Source organism: Solea solea, chromosome 6, assembly GCF_958295425.1.
Source record: "Solea solea chromosome 6, fSolSol10.1, whole genome shotgun sequence".
In the NCBI taxonomy this organism is placed as follows: Eukaryota; Metazoa; Chordata; class Actinopteri; order Pleuronectiformes; family Soleidae; genus Solea; species Solea solea.
The window spans coordinates 30,380,701-30,403,148 of record NC_081139.1 but is presented as its reverse complement, the minus strand read 5'-3'; the positions used below and the strand labels follow the sequence as shown (position 1 = coordinate 30,403,148).

At 40.0% G+C, this 22,448-nt stretch overlaps 3 protein-coding genes across 3 annotated transcripts in view; 2 read left to right on the top strand and 1 right to left on the bottom strand.

The window, feature by feature from the left end:
- LOC131460189 (NACHT, LRR and PYD domains-containing protein 12-like) overlaps window positions 1-22,448 on the top strand; it is a 468,988-nt gene that overhangs the window by 164,347 nt on the left and 282,193 nt on the right. The window lies entirely within an intron of this gene.
- LOC131460200 (uncharacterized) lies at window positions 6,859-8,182 on the bottom strand. The gene is made up of 5 exons (XM_058630492.1): window positions 7,974-8,182; window positions 7,683-7,847; window positions 7,487-7,580; window positions 7,039-7,363; window positions 6,859-6,953 (listed from the first exon to the last, which is right to left on the bottom strand). The coding sequence occupies exons 1-4, from the start codon at window positions 8,171-8,173 to the stop codon at window positions 7,052-7,054; spliced, it is 771 nt and encodes a 256-aa protein (XP_058486475.1). The 5' UTR covers window positions 8,174-8,182; the 3' UTR covers window positions 6,859-6,953; window positions 7,039-7,051.
- The window catches only part of LOC131460192 (protein NLRC3-like), a 172,906-nt gene continuing 170,967 nt past the window's right edge, over window positions 20,510-22,448 (top strand). The window contains exon 1 of the mRNA XM_058630476.1: window positions 20,510-20,697. Coding sequence (XP_058486459.1) covers window positions 20,549-20,697 — 149 coding nt within the window. The 5' untranslated portion in view covers window positions 20,510-20,548. The remainder of the gene's footprint in view (window positions 20,698-22,448) is intronic.

The following is a 22,448-nucleotide window of genomic DNA, read 5'->3' as shown; positions in this document are numbered from 1 at the left end:
GTGGGTGTTGGCCTTCGCCAGGGCTGCGCTTTATCACCAATCCTGTTTGTGATTTTCATGGACAGGATATCGAGGCGTAGTCGTGGGGGAGAGGGGTTGTGGTTTGGCGGGCTTGAGATCACGTCGCTGCTTTTTGCAGATGATGTGGTCCTCATGGCTTCGTCGGCCTGCGACCTTCAGCGCTCACTGGATCGGTTCGTGGCCGAGTGTGAAGCGGTCGGGATGAGGATCAGCACCTCTAAGTCTGAGGCCATGGCTCTTAGCAGGAAACCGGTGGATTGCCTTCTCCGGGTAGGGAATGACTCCTTGCCCCAGGTGAAGGAGTTCAAGTATCTCGGGGTCTTGTTCACGAGTGAGGGGACGAGGGAGCCGGAGATGGGCCGGAGAATCGGAGCGGCTGGTGCGGTACTGCATTCGCTTTACCGCACAGTTGTGACGAAAAGGGAGCTGAGCCGGAAGGCAAAGCTCTCGATCTACCGGTCAGTCTTCGTTCCTATCCTCACCTATGGTCATGAAGGTTGGGTCATGACCGAAAGAACGAGATCGCGGGTACAAGCGGCCGAAATGGGATTCCTCAGGAGAGTGGCTGGCTTTTCCCTTAGAGATAGGGTGAGAAGCTCGGTCATCCGGGGGGAGCTCGGAGTAGAACCGCTGCTCCTTCACGTTGAAAGGAGCCAGTTGAGGTGGTTTGGGCATCTGGTGAGGATGCCTCCTGGGCGCCTCCCAAGGGAGGTATATCAGGCACGTCCAGCTGGGAGGAGGCCTCGGGGTAGACCTAGGACAAGGTGGAGAGATTACATCTCCACTCTGGCCTGGGAACGCCTCGGGATCCCTCAGTCGGAGCTGGTCAATGCGGCTCAGGAAAAGGAAGTTTGGGGTCCCTTGCTGAAACTGCTGCCCCCGCGACCCGGCCCCGGATAAGCGGAGGATGATGATGATGATGATGATGATGATGAGCTGCATCCCCTGATACTTTGTAAACAGTCTTCCCTGTCCTCTCATATCTGCTGTCTATATAAACATAATAATACTAATGATAGTAATACTAGAAATGAAGGAGATTTTGTCCGTTTTTTCTAAAACACTCCTGCTGGAAACCATGCTACCATGGCTCATTTGTTTTGTTGCAATGGTAAGAAGTATTTTTGGGCCAGAGGGCATCACGTGACCAACCTACAGTAGCATTTGTAATTCCACTGGCACAAGAAAGTGGAGCAGCGGTAACGGGTACAATTACAGTGCATCATCAGAACTGTCCGAGTCACTGTCACAATCATCCGGCTTGTGCAAGAAGCTCATGTTCATTTTTATAATCGGGTCTCATGTAAACTAAGTATGCACTGATTAATCGGCCGGTGACCGGAATTGGCCGTTTTTCACGTGGTCGGCCGTGACCGGTGACCGGCCGTTCAGACAGAGATATGCCGATTTTATGCCGGTCAAATTCACTTGCGTACCGCGTGATCTACAGCGCGCAGCAACAGCAGGACACGTTGTAACGTGAGCTGGTGCAGGTGAATGTCCGAGTGAATCTCGCGGGAACCACCATGGCAGACATCCGAATCATAGTAAGGAGACCTCCGAAGACCGCTAGCTCCTTTAGCTCGGATTAGCTTGTTACAGCAACAACATATTAAACCACGGGACTTGGTCTGCGTTGAAGAACGGCACTTTATTCACATCACTGCAGGGTGATACACAACCCCTCTTGTTGTTGTGCGGCAAAAACAATAAGAGGAATAATTCGAAATATGCAGGGTGACAGAGACATTCACCTGCCGCTCGCTAATGTAAACACAAGGCACACGTCACTTCGTGCGCCACCTACGCACCTATCTGACGTCACACGCAACACTCGGCTCCACTCGCCTTGCCTCGCGTGCCTTGGCAGGAATCGTCCCAAAAAATGGCAATTGGTGCATCCCTAACGTAAACATGGTTCACGTCTTTTCCAGTCAATCGTCATGGAAACATAATGCTTATCCAGTGGTGCTGAGTTTTGACAGAGAAGTTGGTTTGGACCAGAGTGAAAACCAACATGTGTACAAGCTGTGAGAGGAAACTAAGTATCACTGTATCCCACCAGTATGTGTGAAAACAGCCACTGTGGCTGCACTTGAGTTTTTAAAGGAATTGTTGTTCATAGGCCAGTCAGATACAGGCCTGGATGTTATTCATGAGTGGGGTCAAGTAAAACAATAAATATTTTCATATTTTTGTAACAGATTTATTCTTTTAAGCATGAATATTAATTTATGCAACTGCAATGCCTTTATTTTAGTGAGGTCCAGACCCTTGTCATGTATAACAGACTGTTTCTGGGGACGCCGCTCTGAGTTTAAAGAGAACATATGCAGGAGATTTACCGTATGTTTAATTTCTACCTTCATTGAATAGCTTCAGACTAATTGCAATGTTTGATAAATGCCTTGTAACAGAGCCTCTGACAGATATGACAACACAAATACACACATCGTAACATGTAATTGTAATTTATAAATCGATATAAGTCGTGTTTTGATAAACATTATATTTCCAATTAATTATTTAACTTGTAAGCCGTGTAAGAAGCGGGATAATGTTTAGTTAGTTGGTTGTTATTATTTCTCCATAACAACCTCCGTACTGTATTTGTCTGCCTAGATACATGTCTGATCATTTTTCTTGTGTAATATCTTAGTGTTTTTGTTCTTTCTGTTGCTGGTCACACATAAAAAGAGTCACTTTTTTTGTGGACCCTCACTAATGTTTGCCCTCTCTTCAGGTCCACTCGTCTGTCCTACCCCAAGTCTGACAGACCACTACCAGACCCACCCACCCGCTTGCTGTATCCTGTACATTGACTTTGGTATGTTTTCTAAATAAAATAAATCACATTGACCTTAAAGGTGTATTTACCTTAATCAAAGGCCCCAGTTATGGAAAAATGAACTGGAAATGCGAGTTGTGTAGCTTCACAACATTAAAAAGATCAGACCTGTTGAAGCACAGCAGACTAATACATGGGCATTTCGGTCGAGTCCAATCCGTACCCTGTCTCTATGCTGATTGTCCTTGCACCTTCAGGACATGGGGTGCATTAAGGACACATTGGTCAAGGCATCATTCCCAAGCAACCAAGCCAGGCAACATCCTTTCGTATACGTGCATAGTCTGTAACTTGTGATGAGAGACAATATTTTAAACATATTGGCAGCCATCTAAAAGAGTTTGAAACTGTGCCTTGTGTTTTTGAGGGTTGTGATTACAAGACCAACATATGTACAACATTTCACAGCCATAAGAGTAGAAAACACAACCCACATACGTTGAAAGTTGTGCTACACACACTGGATGACTCTGGTCTATAAGGCTCTTCTCGGCTTGGTTCCTACCTATTTAAGTACTTTTCTTCAGCGGACCAGAAGCCATTATGCCTTACGTTCCAATGATATTTTGCACTTGTCTGCCTCACGCGTTCGGACCGAAATGGGGAAAAAAGCTTTCAGTTTCTCTGCCCCCTCTACTTGGAATGCCCTCCAAACAGAACTTAAATTGCATGCTCTTATTTCGCTGGGAGCTTTCCGCTCCATCTTAAAAGATAGACAACAAAAAACAAATGAACAGTGCCTGTGCTCTTAAATTGTTACTGTGACCAAAACTTTTGCACTTTATGTTTGTCTAGTTGTACTTTTGTAATTCTATGTTTGTATTGTAGTTGTTGTCTTCCTGTTTTTAATTGACTATGATGTGTGCTGCTGCCTTTCTTGGCCAGGTCACCCTTGTGAAAGAGATCTTGATCTCAATGGGTCTTTTTATCTGGTTAAATAAAGGAGAAATAATAAAAAAAAAGATTTTAAGACCACTGTTTTTCGTCAACACCAAAACAAGCCGGACGAAGAAAGTGACTTTGTTGAGGATGAAAATAACTATGGCTCTGTCCTTGAGGAGGAGGATGACTAAGAGAGTGGGGTTGCTCCTCCTGAAAATGGAGAGCATATTCAATGTCTCCAATGCATAAATGAAATAGTGGAGGAACTTCATTTCCTTACAGTGAGAATGTTTGATCATTTTTCCTTCCCACCAAGAAACATTAATGTTGTTACTTTGTGATCTGGTCTGTCCTTTAATATTTCCTTTTTTCCCCCTTTACTTACTCACTAGATCAAGGAAGAGTTCTGGTGTACAACAACAACAGTTTCCTTGGAGGAAACGTTCATGCTGAAGCTTGATGAGTACACACCAGGTCTTTTGCAGCTTATGTGTCCTAAAGGAGGAGCTGTTGGTTCCAAGATACGCCCTCTGCTGGACACTGTAAATGACGTAAGCTGTTTCCCTTTTTTCACGAATATGTAATAATTGATTTAAGTGAATTAAAAATGAAATAATCTGTGAACAATTGATTTTTTTTGCACAAAGTTGAGCTCCTAACCAATTTAACAAGCTGCTGTTCAACGTCAATCTGTGAAATGTTTAAAAATGTTTTAGTTTATAGGGATTCAGTCTTGGTGTATGTAAATCGCTGAGTTCCACTAACAGTTTTTTGACTAAATTGTATTTCCCTACAGTCACAGAGCATTGAGAATAAAAGGGATGTAGTTGTCTGCTGCCTCATTGAATACCTCGGTGAAAGACAAGAAGATCTTTTCCATGACTGCCAGGTAGGCTATTTCATTGATAACAGGTGACTGATGAACTCAAAAAGATCCTCATGTCTTGCTCTGCTCTGCTCTTCTCTCCTCCTCTTCTTTCCTCTGCTCTCCCTCCTTTTCTCTGCTCTACTCTGGTATCCCCTCTTCTATCCTTCTCCTTTGGTCTTCTATCCACTCCCCTTTGCTCTTCTTTATTCCACCAGATAAACTGACATTTATTGGAACAGCATCTTAAATAATGTACGTAAATTAAAAATGTGTATGCTTTTTGTTTTTTTCTTTTTAACATGTAGGAATGTGAGGACCACAGCGACGAAACAATGAAAGTGATCGTCATGCACAGTGTCATGGCCGAGGAGGATCCATCAGATGTGTGTATTGTGATTGAGGGAAACACAGTGATGGAAGGATGTGGAAGCCGAACAAAAGCCTGCATTCTGCTGATGGGACTTATATATGCACTCAACCTTGAATATCCAAAGCAGCTGAAGAACACATTTGAAGCTTTTCAAAAACTTTTTTTGGAGCTTGATGGGGCGAAACTTCTGAAGAAGGTCCACAGCCTCAAAAATAAGCTCATGCAATAGGCTCAGAGGGTCTTTTGTCCAAAAACAGCTAGATGGAGTTGTGAAGGTTTGTCATTTTTATTTTTCATCTCTTCCAATTGCTGCTCTGTCAAACCTCCCACACCGCCACCGCCATATTTCATGGAATAAAATCATTTATGATCACCATCTGAAAGTTTTTTGTTTTTTTTTAATCTTACCTTCTCTGAATAAGTAATGGTAACCAACTGATATTATTTATTTTTGAATAGTAATTATTTGGGGTAAAAATTACCTTCTCTCAATAAGTAATGGTAACCAACTGATATTAATTATTTTTGAATAGTAATTATCAGGTATAACCTACTTCGCAATCAGGAGTTAATTTTACCCAATTTTATTGAGTAAGTAGTTGTTAAATATATACAGAAATGTTAGATAAATATAACCCAATATATTTTAGTAGTCTATAGCTTTTTATTTCAGTTATTTGATACTTAAAATATGGAATTAAATCTACCCAAAAAAAGTAGATGCAAATTGTTACCTCAGATTTATTGGGTAAATTCTATATGTTAGTTTTTACAGTGTATAGCACCAAATCACAACATACATTATCTCAAGGCACTGTACATAGACAATATCATGAAGTTAGTTATATGTACTCTGTCAAAGAATGTCTAAAGTCCTGTAGGGTAACAGATCCTCATTTGAGGGTACTGGTTCTGTGTTTGTGTGTCATTATCAGTCCGATTTGTTCAAAGTAGTAGTGTACATACCACTGTGTGGTAGCTGCCATGGCCAAGCTGTCTCGCCAGACACAATGGTTTCCATGCAAAGACTTTCTGTGCTTGGAACTATTTTGTTGTGTTTCTCCACAACAGAGGTCAGGATCCCCTTCTCCTCCCTGATTTTGCGGCGGATCCTGGCACGACCTTTGTTGCTGTCAGTATCTTTATAAAGACGCTGTGAGCGTCTCTTTATACTGGTCACCAGCACCTCGATTCTACTGGCCAAGGCATCCACATCATTTGTGCTTGTGTTTGTTGTTGCTGAGAAGACATAGATTGCACTTTCCTTTAAATAACTTACAAAGTAAGCAACACTGTACTTGTCATTAATTTGTACTCATATTTGGAAATAAAAATGTACCAATAGGGTGTTATTTATTATTCTAAGACAACTAAGCTTCATATTATTATTCATGGATAAAAGTATTGCCAGTAATCATTTTCCCACCTTCTGCCCACTCTTTGACATCACTGACCCAGTCTTCCAAATGGCTCTCTGTCACTGCCAACTGAGCTTTCATGGACTCAACATTCTGTTGCTTGCTTTGTAGAGATTGTATGGTCTACATTGACACAATCAGAGATAACAATAAATAAGAAACACATGTTCAGCCCATGGCTTTAAATACTGCTAACACAGAATATTGAACATTTAAAGAAAAAAAGAAAAATACTGATGTCATTACCTTGTGATATCTGTGAGACAGTGAGGTGGCCAAATTGTCCAACTTTTGCTGATTCCAGCGCATGGCCAAGAGAGTCAGCATGTCTGTGCGTCCTACAAACACAGAACATATATAATGTAACCATTATACCCATTTCTTATTATACATACCATCTAACTAGTGCAGTATGTGGTCATCTCACCAGCTTTCTGACATGTGCTTTGTGGTCACTGCAATCCTAGAGAGGAAGGCATTGCACTGCTCAACCTCCTCGCCTAGTGTTAGGCCAGCCCCTTCCTGATATGCCCCACTCCATTTGACCTGGTTAAAATACAAAGAAAACACTGAAAACATGAGGACATTCATGTGCAGATTAAGTGATTCTGTTAAGTAAATCTTTCCTTACCTCGCATTTGAAATCATGAGCTTTGGCATGAAATACAGACAGGAACGGCTTCATGCTGAGGAGGGGCTGGAGCTTTTTGGAGGTAGGGCCAATACTTGCAGGTCACATCCATACAGAAGAAAGTGATTTGCCTGCTGGCAAGCTTTTCTTGCAAATACAGGGGATAAGCAAACATTTCTCCCCTGTACATATTGAGAGCACGCAGCAGAACACCATGCCTACACACCGCAAGCTCCAGTCCCTCCTCATCTACCTTGCTGGTGGATCTTTGGGAGGTCTCTCTAGCTGCTGACCACTCCCCTCCACAAACACCTCTTCCAGAGACCTAAAATGGTTGATGAAAATGGTCAAAAGACTCACCTTTACAAATCCTTCAGTAGGAGGTTATTGTAGTGATGTGTATATATATATATATATATATATATATAATTATAGTCTGCAGTTTTACATGTTTGGATGTCCTGTGTATGTGGTCCACAAATGTGGCAACGTCTTCATCCTTGGCTATGAAGACGCCTTGAAAAATGGCCTGTTCCTCGGATCTAAATTAAACAAAGGTTCACAACAGCTTCCAAAATCTTACAGACTAACGTTGATTGGTGCATAATAAAGAGTTATATATTCTTAAACATATCTTGGAGTACCTAGATGCATTCTTGAACCGGTAATGCTTGCGATTTCCATCCACGGAAACTGCAAGCATATTTGGGGTGCACGCAGGACAGATGAAGGGCTCCTCTTTGCAGATGTTGCACAGCTTCCCACTCAAAAAAACTTTTTTGGAAGCTGTCTGCAGAGATCTTCCCAGTCTATTTCAAAACAAGGAAATGGAGAGCCAATAATGTGGAATAAATGCATAACCAACAAACAAAGCTTTTCCAGCCCCAATACAAACAGATGAACTATACTATGGGATCAATAACTTTATTACTCACACGGCCAAAGCGGACATTGTCAAAAATGCCTGGCAGGACAATCCTGGTGCCACCATCTTCATTTCTTCAAATGAAAACAAAATCTCGGTTGCATAAACTGTAGCAGAGTGAAGTGTAGCAGGCCAGTAGTCACTGCGAATGAGGTCGTCCACTCCAGCAGTCCAAGTGGCTTTGCATGCCTCACAATTCAACTCAGGCATGCTGAGATCATGTCGCCCTAGAAAAAAGAAAAACATTTGCATTTACTGTGATGTAAAACTTAGCCATGTAATCAGGGTTGGCTTTCTTTTTACAATGTGCTATACATTATATTTCCTACAAAAGTGTCAATGACAAAACTTGTGGGAGTTGTTGAGCTGAAAAGAGAGTTTTTCTTGTGCTCCAGTTGGAGGAAGCCTGAAGAGGAGCTCTTGAGGATGATGCTTCCTGTTCATTTCCTGAAGCATCACTCAGTGATTGCAGCAGATATTGGAGGAAATGATCTGTTCAGATAGTATAGGACATTCAAAAGCCTGGTGTTATTTACAGTATCAATGTGTCTTATATTGTGTAACAGTTGTGTTAAGTATTCTGGCACATTTGTATTATTATTATTATACAACGGGTCATTTCTAACTCAGTGACAGATACAGATATAAGCTCAAACATAGGAACATAAGGCTTTGGGTTCATGGATTCACAATGAAGTTGGTCTGTAACTAATTATCATAACAAATGATTCTTTTCATTGTCGATGAATCTGTGGGTTATTATATCTGTTCATGGATTTGTCCTTTGGTCTCTAAAATGTGATCAAATGATGTCAAATGTGGATCATTGTTTTCCAAAGCCCAAGAGCTCGTCATTAATTCTCAAATCAAGTATCAAATATATAGAATATATTAAGTTTACTGTCATAGAGGAGGAAAATAACCTGAACATATTCACATTTAAGAAGCTGAAATCAGAGGATTCTTTTCTAGAAAAATCACTAAAAATGATTGATTGATTTATTTATTATAAACGCGTTTGGTATTTGATTGAATAGTTGAGAACTAATCAATAAATCAATCAGCTCTACAATGAACTACATAGCAACAGTCTCTGGAGCAAAGGCCACCTCACAGTTAGTGTCAGGAGTCATGGATGGAGGATCAGTCTTCTGACTGGGACCAGCTGTATCACAAAAAACAACAACTCTGATCAACATTTATAACATTCAAATGTACTACTTGACCTGGTGTAACCAATTATATATGAGATTCCACTTGCTGTGTATTGGAAATGTATTTGTGGGAGTTTAGTGGCTCAACAGCGCCCTCTTTTAGTGGCAGTTGATGAATGCTCAGTGCACGTTAGAAACGCTGCTAGTTAATGAGAGGTGCGTTCAAGTGTGCTGCACGGGAGCCGCCTATCGAGCCGATAAAAAAGCGTCTTTGTAGAGGACGATGTGGTCGTAGTACATGCTTGTGAATTGTGAGTCCGGTTCTGGTGTTCAGGCATTCCAGGTGGTGGCCTTTGGTTTTAAGGTTTCTGAATTCCCGAGTGACCCAGGAGGCAGAGTGGGCGAATGAAAGGGGAGCATGAATGTTCAGGAGAGTTGTCTTCAGCTGTACCATTTGACCCACTTTTTTGCCATCTTGCTTTCACCTACAGTTCTTCTACAGGGAATACACTTTGTATCTATGTGCTCCCATGTTTACACACTTTGGTTTTGAACATGTGCAGTGTTTTTGTATGTGCACACCATGCTGTGTTTACAGGCATAAACTTCCACGGAGTAACATCTGAAATCAGTGCAAACATGTCAGTATATCAGCCCCTAGTGTGTAAATGAAGCCTCAGAACTTGAAGTAAACACGTGTATGTTGCTCTCTGCCTCCATGTATCCTGCTCTGCTAATACAGTCTGAGGTGATCAGATATCAGAAGTCATAAGGAGAGACATAGGACGCTGTGTTCTCTTCAGGGATCCCATGGCAGAGAGGACATGGGGGACGCTCTGTCTCTTCTCAGGCCTTAAGTAAACACAAGCACTGCCCAAATGAAATATCTCCTGAAAACATACAAACATACATACATTTAATATAGGTATAGTGAACTGACTACCCTGACTACACTAACGGACCGGACTGACTGAAGAGAAAAACTGTGTCAACATAAGAGTCTGTTCTGTGTGTCATGTGAAGAGTGTTTTGAAGAGTATGTGTTTGTGCTGAAAGTTGTCCAGAATGTGTTGCCAATCAAACTCATCTATGTTACAACTGAACCTTGCCATCTGAATTTCAATGTTTGAATGAAAAAGTACAAATGTGTCAAATGTGCTCATCTGGAAATGGTGTTTATGATGGTGTTGACATTTATTACTTTTATTTGCAAAGTTAAGATACATACAATGGTCATTTACAGCTGATTGAAATACAATTGAAAGATAAATGAACAGTGTATCACTGTTTAGTGACTCATGTTTTAGGGATGAAAAATGGTGCAAATAGCAAGTGAAAAATGAATGTAAAGTCACAAGTTCTGTGATTTTAGGCGTGGCCTGGAGCAGTGTTCTCCTCGCTGTCTGAGATAGAAATGAGACTGGAGGAGTGTGAAGTAGGCGGGGCTATCTATGTTACCCTATCATCTTTTTCTCTGACATTCAGTCACCTCCCAGTTCCTCTGTGAGACCTCAGTCTCCGCCCTCTCTCTTCCTTTCCTCAGCACAGACTCAAAACTCCATGGATGGATTTTCCATATTTCAGTTCCATTTGTGTATTTGTATTTGACATGTATTGAATATCCAAAGGTAACTAAGAAGCAAACAGCATGTGAAAGTATCACATCATCATATCATATCATATTCAAAGCCAAGGTCTGGTTTAAGAGATTTAATGCAATGCTAAGAATTAAGTTCAATGAAATGTGTACTAACACTACACTAAATTGAGCGTATGTTTGGCCGCTTGCAATTATGAGTCACGGCATGCTAATTCACACCAGTGTTAATGCTGCATGAAGTGGTCCACGTATGCTAATACTGCTGCTGTAGGGACCCACAACTGCATTGTTTGGATCAAATAACCCACATTAGTTGGCTGCCCTCCATAGGCTTGTCTGTAGGTCTGTTTACTTTCAGAAAAGATGGTGGGAGCCTTTCTTGAGTGACTGATGCTGCCTGTGACCCTGTGCACCTGAAGGGGGTCCAAAGAGAAGTTGAATGAGCCAATATACTGCGATGAGACCAACATCATCAGCAATCCAGGCTACAGAAGCGTGGCGTCGTGTCCACTGAGCCAGTGCACACAAGTGTTGGACAAAATCAAGGCAATATTAAAGCAACACTGGAGCGGGTTTGACAACTTGGACATGGTCTCTGAGAGAACAAGAGAGCTGTTTTCATTCCAACAAACTGCTTTGGATGTTTTTTGTAGGAACATCTGCAAGTATAAGGGAGCGACGGCTGGAAAACAGTACAACAACAGGATACACTGATGCAAAGTACCATGGATATTATATTACATCGCATTAGAAGGCAACGCTACTGAAGTTTTAACATCTGAATAACATATTGGGTGATATGTTTGTGAATGGGTTTCTATACAGAAATCTGTATTTCTTATGTTGTTATGTTTTTGTGATCTCTGACAATGGTTTGAAATATTTTGTTGTACACCAATATTACTGTTTGATAACATTGATAGAGAAAGTGTTACATGACCAATTGGCAAAAAGGGTCATAAAATGAGAAGGTAAATGGTAATTGTTAATTGTAATGGAGACTTCTTGTCCTGATTGGCTCAAGGATGGGAGTTTCTCCAATTTTATTTTAGAAGAGGTCTCCTAGTCTTTGTCCCACCTTTTAGGAGGGGTGGTTTTTCTGATTGGGAGATAACAGCTGATCCTGGGTTCCCTTACACCCACACGTGAAGAGTATTTGTTTTAAAGGAGTGTGGCTGGAAGGAGATCGACGGATGTGGCTAAGTGTAGCCACATTTGGTCTGATTAAGATAGGTGATTAGTTTACCTAGTCTAAAATAGTTAAAATAATAGGACATCAAATAGTAAACTACTCAATTAGTGTAAGTATTTAAATGAAGTTTCTTGAATTTAAACATAAGACTGAATGAAGGGAATTTTGTTGAGGCAAGCAGGCAAGCGTGATTACATCAACACTACTAAAAGGAGCTGTATTCATTATTTTGCATTATTTTGGAGGGGGGAATGAAGTATCTGATGTAGATGAACACATTAACACAGCTACATTCTGTCTCGAATAAGTTAAAGATGTGCATTCCATTGCAGTTGAAAAGTAACCAGGAAATTCCTCATGGGGGTCACGAGCATGACCCAGGACAGTTTTTACGACACATTTATGGGCCAATCCTGGGCCAGTCCTAGAAAAGGCTTTTTGAAGAAACGCAGATACTTCCTATATTTGGAAATAAGGGGTCCCGAGGTCAAACCTGTTGTAGATTCTCTAACATTTACGATCATATGTTGTGTAGGAGGAGAATGTTAGAGAAACCCTTCAAAGTATGGACCTGCTCCTATGCAGGCACAATTGTTCAGAGATTCGGCAGGAACGTTCTCCCAAGCTGCTGCAGAGCTTGGTCTGATGCTTGACTTAACCAAATCAAATCCCTTTTGTTGGCTACGAGTCTTGTGTCAGAGGGGTTCTTTCTACACCATGAACTCATCACCTATCATTCGTAAGAAGAAGGAAGCCTGACTAAAAACCACACTCTGAACCTTCTTTTATTGCTTTTGGTAAGGAAACTGAACAGTACACAGTACAAAAAGAAGAAAGCTGCTAAAACTATTCACTTATGCTCTATTTTTAATGTATTTATTAGAATCTGCCCCTGGCTCTGGTCTTAACTAATGTGTCTGAATGTATTAAGCACTCTGTTTGCATGTTGTTATTGTTTTGTATTATAAAGGTTCAATAAAGATATCAATTCTTGAAGAAAAAAAAGAGCTATTTGGGCATGATGCTAAAAAAGTTTCTGACTTCCTGGTTTATTTCCATAGAGCATGTTACTCCCATAATGCCTTTCATCTCTGTGAACGAGCCGTCCATGTGCTCGACTTGCTCGGCGCGTCCATAAACAGTGAAAGGCATGATGGGAGTACGCTACTGACGTGCACAAGCATACCGATGTCCCGTTAGCTTCGCTCTTTAAACCATGGATTTGTAAATAGTGAATACAATAAAGTGAAAGTATAATGACGTCATTACAGTTAAAATGATCAATTTAATGGTTCATGTAATTGACCGTGAATATTAGTTTATATGTGTTGTTACAAGAATGATGTTGTTTTCTTCCATTCACTGATAAACTGTATGATAATCACTGTCACATGACTCAGGGATTATATATATTATTGTCCAAGAAAATAATAATAATAATAACATTAAGTACTTTTATGATGATTAAAAAAACAATTCCATTGAATATGATTTTTGGTCTCTTTGCTATGCTTTGTATTTTGGTTTAAATTTCAAAGTTCAAATTTCTAACTGTTTTTGTAGGTGGTTTACAGATAAAGCTTATTGTTATAATTACAATTTATGGTAAATATAATAATCCTAAAATATGAAAATAAAGTCAGACCAGAAAACCTGCAGACTCACGATCATATTATTAGGAACAACAACAACAACAACGTGTTTAACGTAGTTTGATTAAAGTATTTCTAGTTTTTCTTTCAATTCCTTAAAGTGTTTTTCTTTTCGTTTTTTGAGCTTACTTGAAATACTAATAACTTTCCCCCTTACGGCCGTTTTTAATGCATCCCATACTATCATTGGATTAGTTTCCTGATTATCGTTATCTCGCAAATAGTTTTGACTTTCTAGTTTTATTTGTTCCACCAATGATTTGTTGTTAAGCAATCCTTTGTTTATTCTCCGTAAGGTTTCTCTTTGCCTGCATTTCAAGATGATTTTGAAATAAACTGCTTTGTGGTCCGACACATCTCTTTGGTAAGGATGAAGATCCCTCCAGATATCAAACAGCTCACTTTGATCCCAAGTATTTTGAATGAACTTTGCAGTTGGATGTTTGCTCCTTTTCCTGCTGTTTGTATCAAGGTCTATGTTCATGATCACATTCAGATATATATCCCCTCACATTCTTGAGAAATGAGGTCAAATAAGGATTTAAAAAGGTTTTTATTACTCTCAGGTGGAGCATAAATGTTTACCAAAGTCATATTCCACTGGTCAATTCTACCTTCTTGATCTATTATTTCTTTATGGTATTCAAATGTGATCGTGTTCGATATTAAAATAGCAACTCCTCTTTTCCATATAATTCATTTTTAAACCCAAATCATTGAAGTTTTTCCTGTCCTGTCTGTGAGAGGTGGGTCTCTTTCAAGAAATTGATTTGTGTTTTTCCTTTTTTACTTTATTCATCATTTTTCATCTTTTGACTGGATTTCCCAATCCGTTCACATTTAATGACATGAGCTTTATGATTCTTGTACTCTGCATTTTTAAACTGGAATGGTTTATTACAATAGCTCCCCCTCTGGCCACAAAAAAGAAAACAGAATAATAACAAACTCAAGGACAAAAACGAGCTCCAAAAAGAGATGTCAACCACTCTTAACTTATGTTGACATGCTTCACACTTTATGGGGGTAGTCCCTTATACTAGGCACTCGGTGATAAGTAACTGTCCCTTTAGTCCAACATTTTAATATTATTAAACCCTGTTTAGCAAAACACACTTGAACATGTCTTATTAAACTAAACTAAACTAAACTAAACTAAACTAGACTTCTTATTGCAAACTTGACTGAACCTTTGCCATTTACTGCTCTTCATGTACTTAAAGGAATACTCCACCCATTTGCATGTGGCCTTGTATTCTAGAATAGCAGTCGTATTTTCTTTACAAATTTGCCTCCCTCCCTCAGTTTTCTACTGTGTTGTAAAAAATCTGTTTTTCCCTTTCAATTTTGCCCTCCGTCGTTCAAGGTTTGAAAAGTACAACGCCAGTTCCGCACTTTTTAGACTCACCCATAGGGGGACGAGACTTCATTCCCAGAATGTAAACACGGTGTCCGCCATCTTTGCTAGCAGTTACGCTAACCGGCTCTTGCTGTGTAGAGTAACGACAATGACCGAATGTAGTTTTCAAACTGATATGGCTGCAAGGGAAAATACCTACATTTCTTTAAAAACAACAAGCCGGCTGATGGCGGGTGCCGGTGCCCCCACCACCATATTCTTTATATATATCTTACATTATCTAATGCTTTCTGGCCCATTCCTTCATATTGAACCTCGTCAGGTTCACAACAACATTTATAACAACTATTACGATTTCATTTTTTCTCCTTTAATTTTATTGTATTTTTATTTTATCGTTGTTTTTCTTTCATTTCATTTATTTTACCGGTCTTTCCATGTCTTTTTCTTATGAGTCCCTGACTCTTTCCTATGAGTCCCTGACCCTGACGTCTTTTTGTTTTCTCAGCCCTGAGGGATTAGTTTAAACCTTGTCCTTCCAAAGACAGTTTACTTTTACGTCCCTGCCCTAAATCTAAGAGAGTCCTGCTCTCCCAAGTCCAAATGGTTGTTTCTTACCCTTTTGATGATTTGAGTCCCTGACTCCGTCTCCCCTCCATGGTTAGCCCCGTCACTGTCCCGCTCTTCAGGGGACCTGGCCTCCCTGAAGAGGAGAGTATGTGCACGATACAACCGTCTCTGTGAAACTGAGGTCCCCAAGATAATGCGACGCCTCGAGGCTGAAACTTGATTTGAACAAATTCATCAGAGTGATTTAACAGAAGCAGAAACAGAAAACATTCCTATCAAATCAGCTGTTCAATACTTAGGGATACATGTATCTATGTGTGGAGTGTAATAACTCAATCAGTCAAACTAAACTGAACTCCTGGTTATTGAGAGACATCAGTTTACTAGGTGGAGTCTTTCTTACTAAGATTGAAAGCATATGGAGATGTTTCTATCCAGCGTATTCTTTGGCCTTCCCTAACAGAGCCATTCAGAAGGTCAACCAAATTCATTTGGATTATATTTGGAAGAAAAAGATGCACTTTATTAAGAGAATACACAGATTTTATCAATGGAACACTGAACATGAACGGGTTCAAATCCTTCCTTCACAATAAGAGCTTCTGGTATCATATGGAGGCACTTTTTATTAAAGTGTGATTTCAGTATTCAGAAACGTCCTGTTAAATGATCCCTGTTTCACCAGCAAGTCCTTTTATATTGGAAACTTTTGTACAATCATAATTTCACCCCTCGTAACAAATAGATACATTACAATTAAAAACAAGTCGCTGTATAACAAGAACTGCATGGATAAAGGTATTTGCTCTTTAATTCATTTAGTGTGTGATGACACGTGAACATTTTTGCCTTAAATATGATCTAGTCGTTAATCGTAATTCCTTTGCATCCATAATGAAAGCCATCCCTAATCCTACTTTGAATTGAATTCAAGGGATTATTTCAAACTCGACTCACATCACTCCTAATGTTCCACATCTCCTAGTTGGAAGCTGTAACTTTGAGAGCATTCAAATTCCTAATAAAACGTCACACACCCTTTATTGTCTTTTCAAAAGTGCATCAAACAAATCTTCTCCAAAGATATTATATATTCTTTGTGATCTCAATATTTCCAATTTCCCATAAATCCAAAAGCAAAAGAAGTCCATTTGAAAATGTTAAATGTTGTGTAACCTGTGTCCAGTGAAATGTTACGGCAGAGATTTGCTTTGGAAACAAATAAATGTGTATTTTGTGATGATATTGAAAGCTTTCATTGTGTGTCCTCTGAAGCACACGTGACTGGCTGCACACAGAGATCCGACTCCAGCCCTTCTCTAAAGAGGACATGATTTATGCTCTTGTTATGGTCAATAATGCTAAACAATATATTAATACTTGGAACACATGGAAATATATGAACGTGAAACTTCGATTTATTGTGTTTCATAACCAGTTTCTTTAACATGATGAAAGGTAAAAATGCAATGAAACTTTTCACTTGATTTGAAAAATAGGATCTAAAAACAAAAGCCTTAGCTAACTTTTTCTTTAGTTTTTGATCTTGTTTGATTTGTCTGTATTTGATCATGCAAATGTTTCTCTTCTGCGTTCTTCCTGTGCACCTGCTCCTTTGAAAGGTTTAAACAAAGATGTGAGCCTTGTTGTTTCTACATTATTTTGTTCAATAAATCATTTAAAAAACAATCCAAAAGAACTCCATAGGAATGAACGGAGGCAAAGGGGCGGAGCTCTATCCAGTTGTTCTAATACATCCATGGTATCAACATGTTTGCCTGTTTGTTTTGTCGTGTTACTCGCACTTCACATGTCTGCCACACGGTGGCGGTGGTGCGCGGGTTTTCTGCTGTTTTGACCCACTGACAGTGATAGTTGTTGAGCAGACGCTGGAGCCAAGTGAATCAAAATAGGACGCAGAGTTGATTGAAATGGAACGTTTCTGAAGCATCTTTGCTCACTTATTTCAAACCAACGATGTTCAAACACCAATAATTGCACTTTTCTTCTCACCTATAGTTGCTACCAATGATTACAAGTGTTCTAAACACCTTTTGTTCATTAAAGCCTTTAATCCCAGTTACATTGAAGGGATTTATTGATTGAATGTTCCTCTTATTTCAATGATATTTCATTCATTATGTTGGATGTTTTTTGTCTGATACTATTTTACACCTTAGAGTAGTATGTGTTCAATTCACTGTTATCATTCTATTAAATATATGATATTCATATAACGATCAGAAAATATTCAAATCAATTCAGGCCAGAAAACCCGCAGACTTATGATCATACTGTTAGGAACAATAAGTATAAATAATAAATTCAAGTCCACAAACATAGATGTAGAACTCTCGCGCTGCCTCTTTATTTCCTGCTCGACTCATTTCCTGTAAGAGAAAGTGAAAGTAACTATTCTGTGACTTTGCTTCAGTCGCCATTTGAACTGCGCAGCACGAGGACAGACTGGTGAGTGTTGACGTGATTATGATGATAATATATGATGATATATGATGATATATGATGATATATGATGATTTAGTGCGTGTGAGTCAAGTACCTTAAAGTTTGACATTTACTCTACTTGATTATCAAAAATCATTTCTGATATAAAATGTAGTCAAAGTTGCTAGAAATTACAAAGTCAGGTACAAATACGTGGAATGTGTACTGAAGTACAGTCATGAAGTATATGTACTGCTTAATCCTGACAGATTAGAATGGAAACTTCCAGCCTGTCATAACTCCAGTCAGTCGTCTTTTGTTTTTCCTAAATGTGACGTCATGTTTTCTTCTTTATGTCAATTCTACTCAAGCGTCCAAACCGAAACATAAAGTCCCGTCAAACGCGAACACAATGTTAAATGAGATTAAATGAACGATTGTAAATGATCATTTGGATTAAAAGTGAAATAATAATGTCATATATTCATATTATCATCAAAATAATGACTTGATTTAGTAGCTTTAAGTACTATAAGTACTACAAGTACTATAAGTGCTTAATGCAGTCGGATGAAGTGCTTTTACTGTGAACTTTTGAGAGGGGTCTGGCTGCAGACCTGCACTGTCAGGACCTTTCGTTGCAGACCTGCACTGTGAGGTCTCCTGTACTGTCAGGATCGGAAGCTTTTCAAAATAAAAGCGAGCATACCGGAAGCACGTATTTTTCGTTCCCGATGTTTATTTCTTGGGTCTTTATTTTATGTTTACAATGTAAATATGTTTATGTGTATCCATGTGTTTAATTGAAGAGATTTAAAAAAAACTGTATATCTTTCCAGTTCAACTGGATAAGGTGAAAAAACGCAGGATAATAATAAAGATAAAAAACAAACAAAATATTATATAAAAAAAATAAAATATAAAACGTTATGACCCACTAGGGTTATTCTACAGATAATCAGGGCAAACTAGATGTACAGCTATTGTTATGATCCCCTTAAAACATTATTAGCCTCCTCAAAACATGCATTATTTTACTCCAGTATTTTAATTTAATTCGTAAAAAGGACAGCTGTTAGTTTAGTGTGCACTACAAATGAATTTTGAAACAATAAATCTCTGTAAATACACCTTAATGTGTGATGGCATAATGCATCTACACTCCAACCTATTGCTGACTGTTCTTTTATACCATTATTTAGCATTGAAAATGTAGCCCCCTGCACTGTTGGACCATTTACATATTGATTTACTCATTGTTTTATGTAGGCATATCTTATGTGTGTTTGCAATTGTAACACCTCATAATTAGGGCTGTAACGATACACCAAACCCACGGTTCGATTTGTATCACAATTTATTATTTTCTTTGGGGGGGGGGTTTGAAAAAACCTTTATAAACTGAACACCAAAGAACAAGATTAACTATGCAAATTCTTAACAATATAAATAGCCATAAATAGCCAAAGCTATAACACTTGTGTTTTCTTTGTAACAAAATACTGTTGAAAAACAAACAGAACTAAACTCCACTGTGGAGATGATTGGAGCATGTTGAAAATTCTTCTTCAATCAAGTTCTCTTACATTTACAAAGTAAATGAAATGGCTAGTGTTTCACACTGAGGTAACTGAGGCTTACTGCCTGTGCTGCAAACCACAAATCAAGTAAGTAAACATGAAACAAATAAACAACTTCTTTCTCTTAAGAAAACCAAACTTGATTTAAGGGAGTTGAACATTCTTCTTCTTCTTCTTCTTCTTCTTGTTCTTCTTCAGAAGAGGAGGCTTGCTCTCTGTGCTGTGACAATGTCACCTGCAGTGACCAGCTTGTGTAAGGGCAGCTGTAGCATCACCTGTTTCTCCTTCAACACAGCTGCAGCTGTTGTGCTGCGGTGGAAAAACGTGACAACTGTCCTCACTCTGCCGAGGAGTCGGGACATCTGGTGAACGCCCATCGCTCTCTGCGCAGCCAGATTAACGTATATGCGGTGAAAATCCGGCCGCTTCGACAGCATTGGCAATGTTTCTGCCGTTATCTGTTGTCACTTAAAGCACTTACAGCAAATTGTGTGGGTCTTGTCGACTACACCATTGCCGTCCTTTATCTCCACCATGTAGCCCAAATGTTGCCATACTGCTGACTGAAATGAAGAGGGAGGATCCGCTATTTCTGGGTTGGTTGCCATGTTTACTCACGTTCTTCTTCAACTAGCTCGACTTTTGCAGGCAGGCGTCACATGATTCATTGGATCTGAACGGGAGGGATCACTCTGGGAGTTGGAAGGGGTGTGTCGCGATTCTGCCTTCTCACGGCCTTCTCTATGGTCGTATCGTGCATCTGAGTGTCGCGATTGGTTTGATTGAGGTTTACACTTTACACTATAAAACAAGTTATTCTCTGAAAATCTGTATATTGGGACGGTTTATACATTCAGTCTGTCTGTGTGTGTGTGTGTGTCTGTGTGTGTGTCTGTGTGTGTGTGTGTGTCTGTGTGTGTGTCTGTGTGTGTGTGTATGTCTGTGTGTGTGTGTGTGTCTGTGTGTGTGTGTGTCTGTGTGTGTGTGTGTCTGTGTCTGTCTGTCTGTGTCTGTGTGTGTGTGTGTCTCAGAATGACTGAAGTCCAGCAGATGAGTGGTTGTGTGGAGGAAGACGAGGACAGAGCAGAGTCTCCAGGACCCAGCGGTCTGTCTGTGAAGAGTAACCAGTCTATGGGAAAACGTATAACCTTCAGTCATGAACCTGGAGCCTCAGAGACAAAGTAAGAGACTCATGCACTGACAACAAGAGAACATCACACTCTCACTCTTGTGCACTCTAAATGCTGACTGTACCTGTAGAGCAGTGGTCCTCAACCCCCGGGCCCCGGACCAGTACCAGTCCGTGGGTCAATTGGTACCGGGCCGCAGAGAAAGAATACATAGATAGAAGAAGAAGATCAACTGCTGGAGATGGCAAAATGACGGCGGCATTAAAAGTATGTTTGAGACAATAACTCTGCCGGTGTTGTCGATTAAAAGGCCGGTCCTGAAAATATTGTCTTGACATCAAACCGGTCCACGGCCCGGGGGTTGAGGACCGCTGCTGTAGTGGATCAGTCTTTACACAAAGATCAGCGACCACAGGATGTAAACCTGAAATCATTCCCTTCACTCCAGACTCTGGAGGTCACACTGACACTGAGGCTGCTTTGTGATCAAAGTGTCTAAACAAAGACCATCATCAGTGATCATGTGATGTTTGTGTTTGCAGAGGTCAGAACCAGAGACAGAGAGCAGAGTCTCCAGGACCCAGCGGTCTGTCTGTGAAGAGTGACTGGTCTATGGGACTACCTTTAGCCTTCAGTCATGAACCTGGAGCCTCAGAGACAAAGTAAGAGACACTTTGTCCTGTGAAGAAGTCACAACCAAACCTGTGTCCTCACAAAGACAGAATCACACACACACACACACACACAGCTGTTTTAGCATCATAAAAACTTTTATCCTGAGAAAACTTGTAACAATGCACTGACAACAAGACAACAACAGACTTTGTTGTGCGCTAAACACAAATGCAAAAAACACAAAAAACGAGTGGAAAACTCAACTAGAAGTGAGTGAAAAAGTCACTAGAAAGATTCATGTGATTGGTTCTACAACGACATCAAAGTCATTTGTCATCAGCTGTGAGTTTTTAAACCAGCTGCAGTTGTCCTTGGGTCACATGACTCACTGCACGTCATCATGATGACATCCATTGTATTGATCTTTGTCTAAATGTTGAGAAATAGCAGGCTTGATCATATTGACCATAACTCTTTGGAAACACTGTATTTCCTGTACTTGTTTGTGTTGTTTTCAGCCGGACATGAGAGCTTCAGCACAGGAATGATAATAGAACGCTTCCATAGCTCTGGAACAACAGGATTCTCTGTCAGTTTTTCAAAGATTGCACAGAAAGCATCACGAAGTTCAGGAGAGCAGTTTTTTAGCACAGAGGCTGAGAAACCATCAGGTCCTGTAGATTTCTGACTACCGTCATGTCTAAATGCTGACTGTACCTGTAGAGCAGGGCCGTCACACTCTAATGACCTGGGGGCCAATGAGCGTCTATTCTGGTCAAGAGGGGGCCGGACTACGGAACATAGAGTCGTCAAAAAACAAGTGTTCAGTAGCACGAGCTTCAAGTTAAAACACAATCTTGCATCATGATATCACACGTATACTTTGTGATACTGTTTATGATGCAAAATCAATCTGTTACTATCAAATACACATTTATTTCAAATGACGCAAATAATAACGTGGATGTCGGCAGAGCGAGGTCATACAGCGGCGACACGTGGCGAACCCAGATCAGCACGAACTTAAAGGAAAAGAAAGAAGACGCTCTTCTCCATCACTCTGCTCCACGCTCATGAACTGCAATCAGACGCAGCTTTGATTGAACACGCTCAGTATCACAGGTGGCTCGTCACTTTCACACATGAAGTTTGCCCAACATCAATAAACAATCAATACAAATAAACAA

What these genes read in the sequence shown, in the direction of transcription:
- LOC131460200 (XM_058630492.1), bottom strand. Translation starts at nt 8,173, where the DNA reads ATGCCTGAGTTGAATTGTGAGGCATGCAAAGCCACTTGGACTGCTGGA. An exon ending in ACAATGTCCGCTTTGGCCGT is followed by an intron (nt 7,848 to 7,973) that starts GTGAGTAATAAA and finishes GTTTTGAAATAG; the next exon opens with ACTGGGAAGATCTCTGCAGA. An exon ending in TACACAGGACATCCAAACAT is followed by an intron (nt 7,364 to 7,486) that starts GTAAAACTGCAG and finishes CAACCATTTTAG; the next exon opens with GTCTCTGGAAGAGGTGTTTG.